The 17,017-nt window shown below is 31.8% G+C and overlaps 1 protein-coding gene and 1 non-coding gene across 2 annotated transcripts; one reads left to right on the top strand and one right to left on the bottom strand.

The window, feature by feature from the left end:
• The first annotated feature begins 9,699 nt into the window (after positions 1–9,699).
• LOC124944467 (pentatricopeptide repeat-containing protein At4g28010-like) lies at positions 9,700–11,943 on the top strand. Its single transcript, XM_047484726.1, has one exon. It carries the CDS (start codon positions 9,700–9,702, stop codon positions 11,941–11,943), a length of 2,244 nt encoding a protein of 747 aa, XP_047340682.1.
• Positions 11,944–16,605: 4,662 nt separating this feature from the next.
• TRNAC-GCA lies at positions 16,606–16,676 on the bottom strand. Its single transcript has one exon. It is a non-coding gene; the product is annotated as a tRNA-Cys (tRNA).
• Positions 16,677–17,017: the final 341 nt, after the last annotated feature.

Raw genomic sequence — 17,017 nt, 5'->3', positions numbered from 1 at the left:
CTCTCTAAATGAATCCGACTTGAGTTTTGGTAAAAAATAGTCGACCTTAGAGATCAAAATATCATGGTCTCGCTTCCAACTAGAAGCTGTTTGAATGCAACGTCAAAAGCGCCAACATTTCCTTATTATTATTATTATTATTATTATTATTATTATTATTTGATAATATTATTTTTATTATAGAAATTTTATATTAATACTAGCATAATTTCTTTGAGTTGCAATGATAAATAAAAATCACATTTACATAGTTGAAATAATCAATATTCACCTCTTTGTGATCGCCATTATCATCATTTTAATCACCTTTATTATCCTATTCGTCATCAACATCTATGGTTTGAACATGATGGTTCTTCAATGGTTGAGACAGTCTACTGATCGTCTTCCTCCTCTCATTCATCGTTGTTTTCGACTTCATACTCTAATTTCTCAGTTAACCAACAATATCATTTCTTACATAATAAACCTCTCATATTACTAATCTCGTGACCTCACTTGTGCACTCAACCATCTCAAGAGTACCAACATCTTTTACCATCATTTTTTGCAAACCAACTATCTCATCATATCACTAACTTTTTTACCTTTATTTCTTCATTAAACCAACAAATTCATTCATATATTTAACATCAATATTTTTTGTTCTCCAATGAACATCTTAGTACTAATCATGTGACCCCACTTTTCGATTATTTTGTACCTTAACCAACTCATATCATTACCGCGACCTCTTTACCCTCATTTTAACAAACCAACCACCAATCAAATTGATCTCTCATCTCGTGACCTTACTTTCACACTTCGGTCAACCAACCTTCTCAGTCACACATTTAACCACCAATATTATTTTTCTTAGTGGACAACTCTAATTACTAATATTGTGACATCACACACTTTCACACGTTTCTCATCCCTCGCTAAACCAACCATCAAAATTTCCAATTGACCTCTCCATCTCATGACCTCACACTTTTAGATGTATCTTATCTCTCGATAAATCAACCAATAATCACAATCAATCTTTAATATTGTGACCTCATATTTCGGTCAATTAACATCTCATTCACATATATTTTAACCATCAATCACAATCGACCTCGAATATAGTAATCCTACGATCCTTTGTTACCGATCTCTTATCCTTTAGTAAACTAACAACTAATCTCAGTCTTATCGACCTCTTATCTCTTGGAAAACCAGCTACTAATCCCATTGACCTCTCATTTTGTGACCTCAAACTTTCACATTCTTTTAATCCCTCGACAAACCAACTACCGATCACAAATAACCTCTAATCGCGTGACCTTACGATCATTTTTTACTGGTCTCTTATCCTTCAAAAAACCAACCACCAATTCTAATTGACCTTTCATCTCGTGACCTCATTACTTTCACACGCCTTTTATCTCTCGCCAAATCAATCACCAATCCCAATGACACTCTCCACCTCGTTACATCACACTTCCACATATTTTTTTTATCTCTCGGCAAACCAACCACAAACCATCAATCTCAATCACACTTTCATATACTTCTATTATCTCTCGGAAAATCAACCATCGACCTAAATCGACCTCTTATCCTTCGATAGACTAACTACTAGTTCCAATGTTACATGCCTCTTATTCATCGGTAAACCAATTACCAATCCCAATCGACCTCTCATCTCGTAACCTCAAACTTTCACACTTACATGCCTTTGATCCCTAGCAAACCAACTACCAATCTCAATCGACCTCTAATCTCATGACTTTACGATCCTTTATTACCTACATCTCTTGGCAAACCAAAAACTTATCCTAATGTTAACGACCTCTTATCTCTCGACAAACTAACCACGAATCCAAATCACACTTTCACACATCACTTATTCCTCGATAACCCAACAACCAATCTTAATCACACTTTCACACATCTCTTATCATTTCGACAAACCTTTTGCCAATCTCAATCAACCTCTAATCTCGTCACCTCATGATTCTTTATTACTAGTATCTTATCCCTTGGAAAACCATATCTTAATCACAATTTCATAAGTCTTTTATCATTTGACAAACCAACCATCAAACTCAATCTGTAAACATGAAAATTTGACATACACTAATTTATAAATAATATTATTAAATTATAATAATATTAAAATAACATTTTTAATTTTTATATTCAAAATAACCCCAAAAATAGATTAAAAAAATCAAATTAGGGTTAATTATTGTGATAATTAAACCATAATTAGAAAAATTAAATAAAATCCAAAAATAATTTGAGTTTAAAATATTGTATTTATTTTACCCAAATTAAACACTAAAAGGGGTTGAAATTATTTAATTATGATTTTAAACATAATTTATGTCTTAACAATTAAATAAATACCTCAAAATATCCAAAAATAAAAATAATTGACATAATTTTTATTATTTTTCCAAAAACATTTTTTGTGCTATTTTTGGTGAAAAAAATTTACAAAAGGGATAAAAATTCGATTTCAAATAACCCTTTTATTAAAAATATAAACTGATAATCCTGATAACCTAGGAAGAACGCGCACGCCCGATCCACACGGGATTAACGAACAAGATGCCAACCCCGTTAACCGAAAACAGCCAGACGCGGACAAAACATGATGGAACACTGAAACTCCACATTTCAGTTAAACGAAACAATATCGTTTTAACCCGTCTTTTTCGCCGATGTAAGGGATCACCAGAAATGCAATCGACGCTAACGATTCTTCCAGAAGGTTTATCTTTGCATATAGTCGATCTTATCCTTACATGTTTTCACCCTTGTACATGTATTATCCTCGCCTTTAATTCCCCTATACTTTGAATTCAAAATCTACATCCTAGCTAGGATGCCTAAGTTGAAATAGAAACGGAGATGAACAACTCCGATAGAAAAATCGAAGTTGAATTCTACTTCGATTGACCGACCTAGCTGAGTAAAAATACTCCTTAGGTGTTAAGCTTCAAAAACATCAAACAATAATCACATATTAATACTTAAATCAAAGATCTTGAAGATTTCGGGAACTGGTTTTTGTAAAAATATTTTTTGGCGATCAAAACTTTGATTTAGGCTTCAGGAAAGCTTCATAGACATCATTGGAGTGTTTTCCAATTGCTGCTAAGCTTCCAGATTCACTATAATTTAAATTGTCATTGAAATCTATTTTTTTTTTCAAATTTGATCGGGTTGATATGTTATAGGCCTCAATTTTATTTTCTTTGTTTATAATCACTCCCTAGATGATGTATGAACTTTTTGTCGGAAGAGATTTGATTAAATCAACCTAAAACGAAAAAAATAAAATTTGGTTTGAAATATGTATTTTTTGAATTTGATGTTCTTGAGCTTTTTGACTTGAATTTTGATTCAAATAGTTGCCTAACATATTTTTAAACATGTTAGGATAATTTCAAATCATAATATCAACATCTCGATCATTTTGATCCAATTGATTTAAAAAAAATAGTTTGACTTTCGATTTCAAAAGTTGTTACAGAGCTGCTATGACATTCTTATTTTGGTTGTGTTTGACTATGTTCATCATTTATAAGCTGTTGGAACAAAAATTAGGCCATGAGATGACCTAATTCTAAAGATCTCAAATGACCTAAAAATAGTTTTGAGAAATTAATCTTTGTAGAGATCGATTAATCGTGATTATGGTTAAGGCTTTAATCCCCACAATCATATGATTTGGCTGCAACTTACAGGTCATGATTTCATGATCAGTATTAAAAAATATAACACCTGCAATTTTTTGACTAATTCAAGAACACTCGGTCCTCTTGGACCAATGCAAATGACCGAGGTTCTTAGCTAGGGACCGAGAACGAGGACCGATGATCTTAGTAGGGACCGATGAAATCGACCGAGAAAACTAACATAGGATCAAGACTACAGACCGATGTTCTTGAGTTAGGACCGAGACCAAGGACCGATGTTCTTGAGTTAGGACCGAACCCAAGGACCGATGTTCTTAGCTTAGGACCGAGAAATCCGACTTAGTTTTATAACCTAAGACCGATCACTCCCTTTATCCTAGGACCATTTTTTCTAACCTAAAATCGAGTTCCCTTTTAGCATAGGACCGAGGACCCCTTAACTTAGGATCGAAGAATTAAACCGGTAAACTGAGCCTATGACCAAGCCTCTCAAACTCAAGACCAAGTAGTCCAAGTTCGAGACCGAGCCTCCCGAACCCAAGACTAAGCCCTCTGAATCCATGGATCCACGCTCCCAAGCCCTAATCAAGACCACCCCGGTGTAGACCAAGCCCATTCGAGCCCAGATCATCAAAAACAGACCCAAGCCCTAGGACTCTGGTCCTAAGGCCTATTTGGTTCCACTTTTCAAAAAATAAAATTATTTTTGTAATTTTGGAACCCCGATCCATTTTCATAAAATTCCAAATGTCAGAAAATGAATTTTAAATATTTTCGGGATATTTTCTAAACAAATATTTTGGCTAAGGCCCCGTTTGGAATTTATTTTTAAATTCTAACATTTTTATGATATCTTTCAAGTATTATACTTAATCTTATATCAACGCAATCATAGGTACACCATTTTAAAATAATTTTATACAATTATTTACGAAATCTAAACCTATCATTGTTTACGACCCCGTACTATTAATCAAAGGAAATAAAATGTTATAAATAAATTTTTTAATATCCAAACTTTTATTTAAATAAAATAAAACTGTCATTTGACGGGCGCGAAGGATATAGCGCGAAAGCCCTTTCCCGAGCGTAACAAAAAACGAATCCTTTATAAAAACTCTAGTATAAAGTACATTTATTTATACATGTACTTTTTACTAATTTTTCTAAAATCATTTGACGACTCTAGTTTCAAATAGATAATCATGTAAATTAGTTATGTTTGATTAATTTAAACTGGGCCCAGATTATTAAAATTTGAATAAAATTAATTATTTTTACATGATTAATTTTCAAAACTCTCAAGTATTTTTAAAATATTTTCTTTTAAAAAGATGTCTGATACGTAAACTAAGGTTGAAACACATCGAACCTCGAGCCACCTCGGGTCTCCTCCCGTATTGTCACGTGTCGTCCAAACATGTGTTAAGCTACGAGTGAACCATAATCCCGGGGGTTACATAATCACATTTTCACACGCTTCTTATCCTTCGGTAAACCAATCACCAATTCCAATCATATTTTTACACGCCTCTTATCCCTCGACAAACCAACCACCAATCTTAATCATATTTTCAAACACCTCTTATTCCCTCAAAAATCAACCATCAATCTCAATCAATCCCGAATAAAAATAAAGAGAACCAAATTGTGAGGTTTAAAAAAAGAGTTCTAAAATATAAATTGGCCCCCAATAAGAAGTCTCAATTTGACAATTAGACCATAAAAAAAAATAATAAACATATACTAGTATATTTTGGTCATAAAAGTCACCCTATGCAAGCACTATATCATACACTATAAAACAAGCATACTTTTTTTTTTATCAAAGATACTTTGTCGATCAACCGACATTGGAAGGCTATAAATAGCCTCCTCTAGGCAAACCGAAGACAAGAGATCCACCCTCAAGCTCTCAATCAATCTCGAATAAAAATCCTCCATTGAAGATCTTCAATCTTTTTATGAAAATTTGAAAATTGTGCAAGGCTGTAAAGCTCGGATCCAGGCATTTAGGAAGCTTCTAAAAGAGTTAAGTGGTGTTCTCCAACTCAAAGTAAACTTCCAATCCTACTATAATTCGATTTACATGTTTTATTGAAATTTTTATATTTTAGTTCGACTAGTTTTATATACTGCTTGATTGTCTGATTTCTTGATTGAAGAATAATTTTAGGATTATTTGTAAGTTTTTTTTATCGAAACAAAACATAACAAATCAATCTAAATCATAAATACCCAATTTTGATTTAGAAAATTTTCAAAATCGGGGTTATGTTATTACTCAAGATCAGCGACCCAAATTTTTTTATATGTTTCTAAGGATGTTAAGAACATATTTAAGCCAATTCAAAGCCATCACGATCATGTTTAATCAAAAACTAATTTTTTTATAAAAAATAAAATTTTAGTTCTTGAATCAGTCAAAACGAACAACAATGTTCAAGTTTTAGTTTCATTCAATCATATGAAGTATAAAGAAGTTATTGACTAGCTCCTTACGTTTCATAAAACCTTAAAACTCAAAAATACATTTTTTTTTTCAAAACTGTTTGAGTTGAGTGAGACATCATCCTAATTGAATGATGCATTGGGATGATGTTATAAATGATCCATGAGACTAAGCGAAGATCCACATGCCATTGGATCAAGGCCCCAATCAAAAACATCAAACCTGCAGTTTGATGTTCTTGGCGACCGATTGAGACTCTAACTAGGGTTCGATTTCCGACCGAGGAAACTGAGCCCAGGTTTAGCCCAAATCTATCCCAAGGTTAGCCCATGACCGATGAAAAATAAACCCTCCCCTACATTTGACCGATGAAATTTAGCCCAAGTTTAGCCTTGGTTTAACCCGAGTTTAGACCAGAGTTAGCCTAAGACCGAGAACTCTTCGCACCTCGATCGAGGTATTTTGCACCTGACCGAGGGCTCTTGCATCCGATCGAGAGCCTCTTACACCCCGACCGAGAGCCTCCCGTACCCCGACTAAGAATCTCTCGCACTCGACCGAGAGCCTCCCGTACCTGACCGAGATCCTCCCGCGCCTCGACCAAGGGATTTCCACCCATGACCGAGAGTTTTAGCCTGGGACCGAGGGAAGCAACACTCAGGACCGAAAGACCGGTCTTGGGCGTTTTTGGTTTAGATTTTAATTTTCAAAATTAATTTTTTTAATTTTGAAATCACAAACCATTTTCTAAAAATCTGAAAAAATGGAAAACAATTTCAAAATATTTAAAGAAATTTTTCATAAAAAATATTTTAATAAGGGCCTGTTTTGGATTTATTTTTAGACCTAACGCTCTGAAACTAATATTTTTTTAGGTATTTTCCTCATTATTCATCGACATCAATCTCATGTACCAACATTTAAATATTATTCTATAATTTTAAATGCAAGAAAAACATGTACATGTCTAGAACTTGAAGAATAATTATTAAATAAAACCAAATTTTCAAAAGCCAAGACTTTATAAAGTAGAAACGTTCTTTAATTGATACAGATGATATAACATGAAAGCCTTTCTAGAGTATCAACAAACACCGAACCTAAAAGAGACTCTAGTCAAATATTCGTTTGTAAATGTATAATTTTATTAATTTTAAATTAAAAATCAATTGGCGAATCTTATATCAAATAAATAATCTTTTAAATTAATACAGATTTATTTATTCAAATTTTAATTGGATTGTTTTAAATCTAAAAGATTATTTGAAATTTGATCAAAATTAATTATTGTTATAATTAATTTCAAAAGATTAGGACATATTTTTATAAATCTTTTAAAAAAATAATGTTTTATTGAAAAAGATTTCTGACACACAAATTGATGTTGAAATTTCTTGAACTTAAAATTTTTTTTTGGGACAAGGATTTTCCGAGGGTTAGAATATGTTTATAGTTTGTCCATGTATAATGATTATTAAATGTTATTTATTTATGAATAATAGTTATTTAAAAAATTAAACCCTAAATTGATTTACTTATTAAATTAAAAAAAATCTTAATTTCAGTTTCAAAAGAACATGAAACTTTTATTTAAATTTTAAAAAATTATATATTGAATTGAAAAATAAAAATTCAAATTTGAATCATAAACCATAAATTAACCATATTTAAATATAATAGGTCACATGAGTTGAGAAAAAAAATGACATGTAATTCAATTAGTGATATGTATATATTTTTATATATAAATAATGTCACGTAAATAATAATAAATTAACGGGGTTAGAGTATTATTAAGACAAACTTCGTTTTATATAACTTTAACAATAAATATCACAAAATTGTAAGGTTTAGAAAAAGAGATCCGAAATCTAAGTTGGTCTAATAAAAATCTCAATTTGACAATTAAACCATAAAAAAACAATGATACACATAATAGTATATTTTGGTCATAAAAGTCACCCTATGCAAGCACTATATCATACACTATAAAACAAGCATACATTTTTTTTTTATCTTCTCCATTTTAAGGTTACATCTTTATCCATATAAAATTTGTCACCAATTTTAAATTAAGATTCATCTCAAATAAACAATTAATTTATTGATCTATCCATTTATGCAAGATGACTCTAATATGAATGGTTTAATTATTAGACGTGTTAAGCAAAATTTCAAATCAAATTTAACATCAAAGGCCAAGATCTTTATATATAATTGATAGAATCAAAGAGTATTATTATAGAAAAATAATTGTTAATGCGTAAACTAAGTTAGACCTAAGGATATTGATAGAGATGAGAGCTCACATGTTGCTAATCTAATTTGATTTGATTCTTTTCTATTTTTAGGACAAATGGTCAGTGAATCAAATATTATTTGGTTGAAAAGGTGGCGGTCTCTTATCCCTCACATTAATTTCAATAAATTAAGGGTTTGTTTGGTTCAGGTTATTTAAATAACTTGAAAAGAGAGAAAAATGATTATTGGTAATGATTGGTGATAGTTTTGAGGAAATGATGATATTTTTTTGATAAAAAGACTTAAAAGGTATTGATATATATAAATAAAATAAATAATTATAATTTAAAATAGAGGGTATTTTAGTATTTTGGTTAATGACTTGATTGATTTGAAGGATGAGAGGGAGAGTGAAGTGACAATTGATATGGTTGAGTTATTTTGAAAACCCAAATACGAACAAGGCCTAATAGTTTTTCTCTAAATTGTATTTTTTTTTTATATATTTATCAAATAAATAGGGAAATTTGACGAAATGACCCTAAAAATGTTCTCAAAATGCGCAGGTTAATTGCACAAAATTGTGACGAAATTGTCCCGTTGCGTAACACGAAAGGAAAGTATGTGAAATTACCTCCGTTACGAAACGCGAAAGGCACGGACATTCTGGACTTTTCACATATATTTCCTTCGCGAGACGATTCTGCTCTTCGTGTTACGCGATACATATAATTTCGTTAGAATATTTTGAAATGATCATTTACACAATTAAATTTATCCGTGCATCTAATCTACGCTTTTTTAAGTGATTTCGTCAAATTTTCCAATAATAACTAGGTAATAAAATATTTAATTAAAGGAGATTTAAAAAAAATAGACTAAATCCGAAACTGCGTATTTGCAAAACTAAAACTAAAACTAAAATAAACCTAATCTACAGCCAGCGCCGCTCTTTCCTTCAAACAAAAACAGACATTTTTACCGTTCTTCCTCTTCGATGAGCGAGCACAAATATTGAGAGAGAAGATTCGAGAGCTACCTTCCACTGAAAGCATCAAACGCTACTGTCAACTTGACGGAGGAACTCTGATTTCATCGCAAACGACGGGGTTTCCCGGCGGTGCCTACGAACTCGCGGTAGCGTTTCGGCGGCGACCAAAAAGCTTCTTCAAAGATGAATCAACAGTTGCGATTTCCTTGTTTTCGCTGAGGTGAGCCTCTAAGCTTATGTGGGTAGGTCGACGACACTGGTGAAAATCAGAGAACAGCTGTTAAAAACTTTTTCTTGAATAAGAGATAATCAATTGGAGATATATGATTCGGTTGCGTGAAATGATTATTACAAAGCAGCTTTGTAGAAATTGCTCTCTCTGGTTTCGTCCTTCTCAAAACCTGATCCGGAGTTATACTAAATACTTATCTTCAGCATCGTATTCAACTGTAGAATCTAGTTTCAACGAATCTTCAGGTAATTTGATTGATATAGAAAACCGAATTAAGTTACTGTGTGAAAAATCCAACCCCCAACTTGAAGATGCTTTGCTCCTCTTTAATCAAGCTGTTGACTTTCACGGCCCACCTTCTGAATCAACATGCAATTTTCTTTTAAGAGCACTTTCGAAGTCAAAGAAGTATAACCAGGTTATCAAAGTCTACAATAAGATGAAGGGTATCCATGTTTTCCACAGTTTCTTATCATTGAATGTTCTTCTCGAATTCTTTTCACATTCTAATAAGCCTGGTTTTGCTGTTGGAGTGTTGGGCACGATGGTTAAGTGTGGTTACACAGTTGATGCATATTGTTTAAACGTCGTTTTGAATGGAATTTGTCGAAATGGTGATGTTTTTAGAGCTGTCAAGATTTTCAATGAATGGTTCAGAGGGTCTGTGTTATTGCCTGATGTGGTTACTTTCAACACTCTCATTACTGGACTCTGTAAGGCACAAAAAGTAGAAGAAGCTTTGAACATGAAGGCTGAGATGGATAAGGCGAAAACGAACCCCAACTTAATTACTTACACCACTCTTATGGACGGGCTTTGTAAAACAGGGCGAATGGGAGAAGCAATAGATTTGTTGGAAGAGATGAAGCTGAAGGGATTGAATGCAGATGTTGTTACTTACGGAGCACTCGTCAATGGATTTTGCGATTCCAAGAATTTTGAACAAGCGAATAAACTTTACGAAACAATGCTTGAAACAGGAGTTGAACCGAACAAATTCATTTATTCTAGTTTACTGCATTGTCTTGGCAAAACAAAGCGATGGAAAGAAGCTAGCGAGTTATTCAATGTTATGTCGGATAGAGGAATACAGCCTGATCTGATAACCTATAACGTATTAATCGACGGTCTTTGTAAAGATGGAAGGCCTTCTGAAGCTATGCGGATACTAGACTTAATGGCGGAGAAAGGTATAGAGGCGAACACGATAACATATAATTCACTAATCGATGGATTTTGTAAGTCTGGTATGATTTCTGATGCTTTAAGAGTCTTTGAAACAATGATAAAAGGGAATAATAACAAACGGGACGTTGTTTCTTACAATACGTTAGCTTGGGGGCTTTGCGAAAGTGGGAAAGTCGACGAGGCGATAAAGTTAGTTCGTTTGATGTTGAAAGATGAGAATCGATCAGAGGTAGATTATCGGATGTTAACGTCGTTAATTTATGGGTTATGTAAAGAAGGTAGATTAGGAGAAGCTATGGAGATTCATCGTGAAATGATAGGGGATTTGAAAATGAGGGAAATAGTTCCTTTTAATTTGTTGATTAGTGCTCATTTGAAGAAAGGGTATGTTGGTACAGCTATGAAGTTGTTGAAAACTGCGCTTGATTTGGGATTGGTTCTGAATTCACATACTTATTCGGCCATGATTGGAGGATTCTGCGGCCTGAAAATGACTAACTTTGCGAAAGGGCTTTTGATTCACATGATGGGTCGTGGAATTTTGATTACGACCGATCATTATAACAAACTGCTCGATACTCTTTGTAAAGATGGTAGTTTGGAGGAAGCGAAAGGGTTGTTTTTAGCGATGAGTAAAACAGAGAGTGAACCGGATCTTACTTCTTTTAATATGATAATACATGGAACTCTAAAAGCAAAGGATCTACAATCTGCCAAACGATTCTTCGAGGAAATGATTCAAAAGGGTTTGGTACCGGATGATGTGACGTTTTCTACACTTATAAATGGGTTTATGAAGTTAGGGCAGTTAAAGGAGGCCAAACATACTTTCGAGAGGATGGTGGCTTGCGGTTGTGCTCCGAGTGTTGTTGTATACGATTCTTTGTTAAAGGGTTTTTTTACGATGGGTGAAAAGGAAGATATAATTGGTTTGCTTCAACAGATGGCGGAAGAGGGAGTTCTTCTTGACGACGAAATTACTAGTACGATTTTGAAATGTATGTGTCTATTTTCTGATCATCATAATGTTCAAGATATTTTGCCTAGCTTTCAACAGGAGAAATCTAAGGTGGTATCATCATCATCATCAAGTATTTCATGTAATGAGCTTTTGACACAACTACATTTGTCTCATCCTGAACTTCCTCAAATTTATACATCTTGATTAATAGTATCTCATTTGTTTTTTTGATTATTATCTCTTATATTTGATCTCATTTGAACTCAAATCTATTTTGATTGATGTTAATAAGTTCATTTGCGAACTCAGACATAGATCCAGCTCGGTAATGTCTAGCCTTTAAGAGGGATTCAGAGCATGATGGTTTTGTTGATATCATCTTGTGTCATTTTCATGAATTTATGATCTTATTCTTATGACAATTCACTTCATCTAGCTTTGGATGTTTGAATTGACCTCAGATTTGTTCTTTGTGACCCTTGATTACTACTTCATCAGTAGTTTAATATGTTATCTGGATGTTTCATAATGTATTTGCACCTAAAAGATTCAAATGCTTAATTCTTCTTAGGTGTCCATCAATTGAATGAAGTTTTGATCTCCTGGATCTGAATATATAGTGTATGTTAAGCAAGTAAACTTCTTGGGGGACTCTTTTAGGATAACCAAAAAAAAAATCATGATTAATCTTCCCTCGTGCGTTCTTGGTTTCCTTAGTAACGGTGGTGACAAATAGAATTATGATAATCTAGATGTGTTTTTGACTCTTCACGATTTTTAGAAATATATGATCTCAGTTGAGTGTTTTTTTAAAGTTATTATTCTTTCTCTTTTGTCTATAATTTTATTCGTTTGAGTTTTCACGTATATTTTGTGTTATTTATATATTTTCTTTATTATTATTAATCAAGTTTATATCAAGTGGTATCAATTCAATTTTATTACAAGAGATTTGTCTAATGTCATTTTTATCCCCACAATTAGGGATAAGCAAACCCAACCCAACTTGTATAATCAACTCAAATTAAATTTAGTCAAACCCATTATTCAACTCATATTATTTATTAATATGGGTTGAGTATGGTTTGGGTAACTCAAACAAAATTTTGATTTTTTTACACATTTATAATGTTTTGACTCGTTTAAGATATTTTTGTCCCATTTAACACTTTTTTTTACCGTTTAACAATTATTTGATTTTTTTTTTCCATTTAATATGTTTTTGACTTGATCAACACTTTTTATCCCGTTTAACTAATATTTGTCTTGTTTTGACTCGTTTAACAATTATTTAATTTGTTTTGATTCGTTTAATACGCTGTTGACCTGTTTAATATGTTTTTGGTTCGTTTAACACACTTTTGACACATTTATCATGTTTTGGTTTTTTTAATCTGTTTATGAAATGTTTAATACAATTTTTTATTCGTTTGATATTTTAATTAATAAATTAATCGATTAAATAATAGTGGAATGAATAAATAAGATCTTGATTATGGTAAATTTTATTATTTTTTAAAAATCAAACTAGATATTAAAAGAGATGTGTTATTGATGGTATATATGTTTTAATAATTATTATATGTTTTTCTGAACAGTATAATAAATATATTATTAATAAGTTTTACAAAAATTAAGTTTTTATCCCACTTGAGTGAAAGTTTCATCGATTGTTTTCCTTTGTTAAGTAATGAGAAGGTCAAATAACAATATAGTGAGTAAGAAAAACTTGAATTCTGTAGACTAATTAAATAGAAAATATTTACATTTATTTAATTTGGGTAATTTAGGTAACTCTAACCCAATTCAAACTTAACTCAACCCAAATTAACTTACCTAAATAATATTTTGAATTTGGGTTAGATTGTAGTTTGGGTCACTCAAGATATGCTCATCCCTGCCACCCACAATCACTTCATAGATTTGTTTTTCATAATTGAGTAGTGAATTTAGGACATTGCTCATATTGTATAATGCTCAGTTGGCTTAATATGAAAGAACACAAGTAATTGAAGTTGGATTGAACTCTTTCAACTTACTTTGTTATTTTGTGTCGTCATCTCATTGTATGGTTACAAATAACATATTTATTTATGAGGTTTATAATTCTTCTCTTTAAATGTTGAAGTTTGTAACTTTGCATTAATGCAATTATCACTTTAAATGATTTTAATAATAAAATATGAGCATATAATAAACAACTTAACCATTAATTCCAGCTAATTGCAACCAAGAAAATTTAAAGCCTTGGTCCAATCATATAAGCTAATTTACAACCTTAAAATCAAACAAAATATAAAAATACCTTTTATTTCCCTTAAAAAAAAAATTTATCTTTTCAATATCCAACTTTTGATCAACAGTCAAATCCTTGGATATTGAATATTTTGACTTGACAATTGATTTAAATATGTTTTAATTTGTTTAAAGTTGATTTGAAATTTTGGATTGTTTAGAAAACATCTTTTTGTTTGAATTTTGTTTAGAATAAAAATAATATAAATTCATACAAAACTGTTCAGGGGAGATAATATAGTGTCATTCAAAACCAATCATCATATCTCATTTAAAACTAAAACTTAGACAAGAGATAGTATATATATATATATATATATATATATATATATATATATATATATATATATATATATATATATATATATATATATATGGGGAGTGGATCGGTTGATTCAAGAATATTTCAAAATTGAGTCCTTCTTCAAAATTAGTGTATTTTTTACATAAAAATATAAAAAATAAATGTAGACTTCATAAAAAATTTAAAATATACTAATTTTAAAGGATGTTCCAGTCTTTGAGACATCCTTAGGGATAACAGATCTCTCCATATAAGTTCTCTATGAACTGTTTGCAATTAATGATTTTTTATTTTGGTCACATTTTGATCTTTTCACTTATGTAATGACTTCAACTAAATAATCTGCATTCCATGGTTTCACATATTCTTTTTTATCATTTAACAATTGGATCAATGAAAGTTTGTTTCATCATTTAAATAAAGTAAAAGTATAATAATAACGGAGACTTATAGCTCTTAGAGCACCATTTGAATCTTTACATTGGACATTTACAATATATATATAATAACATAATCGTTAAAGACTTCATAAATTACAAATTAAATTAAAATAAGTGTTTTTCATTCTTAAACCTCTCAACGTTAATCGTTAATCGGACCACATTTGCCTTTTTAAATCAATGTGTCTCAAACTCGAATAACATATATTTATATTGTTTCTTTTACAAATATTTTAAATTTTAGAAATTAAATTTCTATTTTGATTTTTTGTCTTTGATTATAATTTAGGTCAAATATGATAGAATGTATAAATTTTCAATTAAATAGTACAATTGTAATTACTGTTAGAAAAGGCCACTTACAGAGTTGGTATAGTACTTTTCCAATAATAAAATGTCCGTTGACCCATGTTGCACCCATCGGTAAAAGCTTGTTGGAAATGTGAAAATAAGCATTATCTATGAGAATTGTAACCAGTCAGGCTCATATTAACCATTGTAGTAATGCTATTATGAGCTTTTACGAGGTTTGTTACTTGTCGTTGTTAGTGTGAAAAACAGTCATTCTTTAAACATTTTTGTTGGGTATTGGTTGACCCAACATTGTGACCCAATCTCTAGTAATTATTGGACTTGACCTAATAATATAAATAGATACTACTCTCTTGGTGGGAGGTAAATGTTTAAGCTCATTTGTGGTGTTGAATGCTAGTGAGAGAGTTGCCTCCTTTGTATGAGATAGTGGTGCAACATAATCGATAAACAAGAGGACTGAGATAAACTCCAATCACATTCACACCCAACAGTGGTATCAGAGCTAGGGTTTAGGGTTTTTAATTGGAGTTTGAGATTGAGTTGAAAGATATGAGTTATCTTCACCAATAAACGCAAATATGTTTTTCTTGGGCACCACTTTTTTGTTTTTTCTTTCCTTTCTTTTTTGTTGGCTGATTTCATCATTGGATTTTAGTGGGAGACTCTCTGTGAAAGGAACCAAACCCATCCTGTTTAGAGAGTGAGAGGTCGTTTGTCGATTGAAACCTTCTCCGATCTCATCGACTTCCCTGATCTGATCGTTTGCTCTGACGAAAATCTATCTCTCTGAGTTTCTTCTGTCTTCTGTTTCTTATTTCATCCTGCTGCTTTTATTTTCTGTTTTTGCTGCTACTGGAGGAAGAAGAAAGCCGCCGCCGCCTCTGGAGAAGTAGTCGTTGTTGTCATGTTCAACCGTTGTCGGTGTCGTGTTTGTCGTGACCGCTGAGAATCAAAGCCGCCGCCATGCCGCTTTTGAGAAGACGAAGCAGCAAATCCCCGAGTGGGGTGGATAAGTCAAAACTTTATTTGAGTTTCGAGGTATCATAGCTTGAACCCTCCTATTAATTTCTTCCATATTGATTGTTGATTGCTTTAATTTGTTTGATATCATGTCTGATGTTAATCAATATGGTATGGTTCCGTTTGACGAAAAAATTGATTTCAGCATTTGGAAACAAAAAATGAAATGTGTTTTAATTCAGAAAAAAATGTTTTAAAACTGTTAGTTAGGTTTATGCTGTTACTGATACAATTGAGAATAAAAGTGAAATGGATGAAAATGCTTGTGCCTTTATATAGGGGTGTTCATCGGTTCAGTTTTCGGGTTATTCAAGTTTCTCGGTTCGGTTTATTCGAATTTTTATTTTTTTAGCCAATTCAAAACCGAACCGAATTCGAATAAATTTTAATTAAACCGAACTAAATTCGATATTCGGTTCGAATTTTGAATAATTCGAATTCAAACCGAATTCGATTTTTATTTTTTTAAACTAGCATAACTCAAAATAAAATTGCACCAGTCGGGAATTGAACCCGAGTCTATACCGTTGCAGGGTAATATTCTACCACTAGATCACTGGTGCTTTTATTACCTTTTTTATTATTAAATCTTGAGTTCAAAATATTCTAATTTGATTATTTTGAACTTTTTCTTAAGCTAAGTTTGGAAGAATAAATAATAAAAAAAGGAATTCGGTTTTCGGTTTGATTTTCGAGTTGAAACCCAAACTCAAAAACCAATTCGAAAACCGTATTTGAATTTGAATTGGTTTGAAATTCGATTCAAAACCGAAAATGAAATTCGAATTCGGTGAATTTGAATTCGGTCGGATATTCGGTTCAGACCAAATATTGAACACCCCTACTACCTCTATATACTTGAACTTATCTCATTATGTGATGAAAAAATTGGTAATTTAGAGTG

This window comes from Impatiens glandulifera, chromosome 1 (assembly GCF_907164915.1).
Source record: "Impatiens glandulifera chromosome 1, dImpGla2.1, whole genome shotgun sequence".
NCBI lineage: Eukaryota > Viridiplantae > Streptophyta > Magnoliopsida > Ericales > Balsaminaceae > Impatiens > Impatiens glandulifera.
Note: the sequence above shows the minus strand (reverse complement) of the source record. Positions and strands in the feature narration are given on the sequence as shown.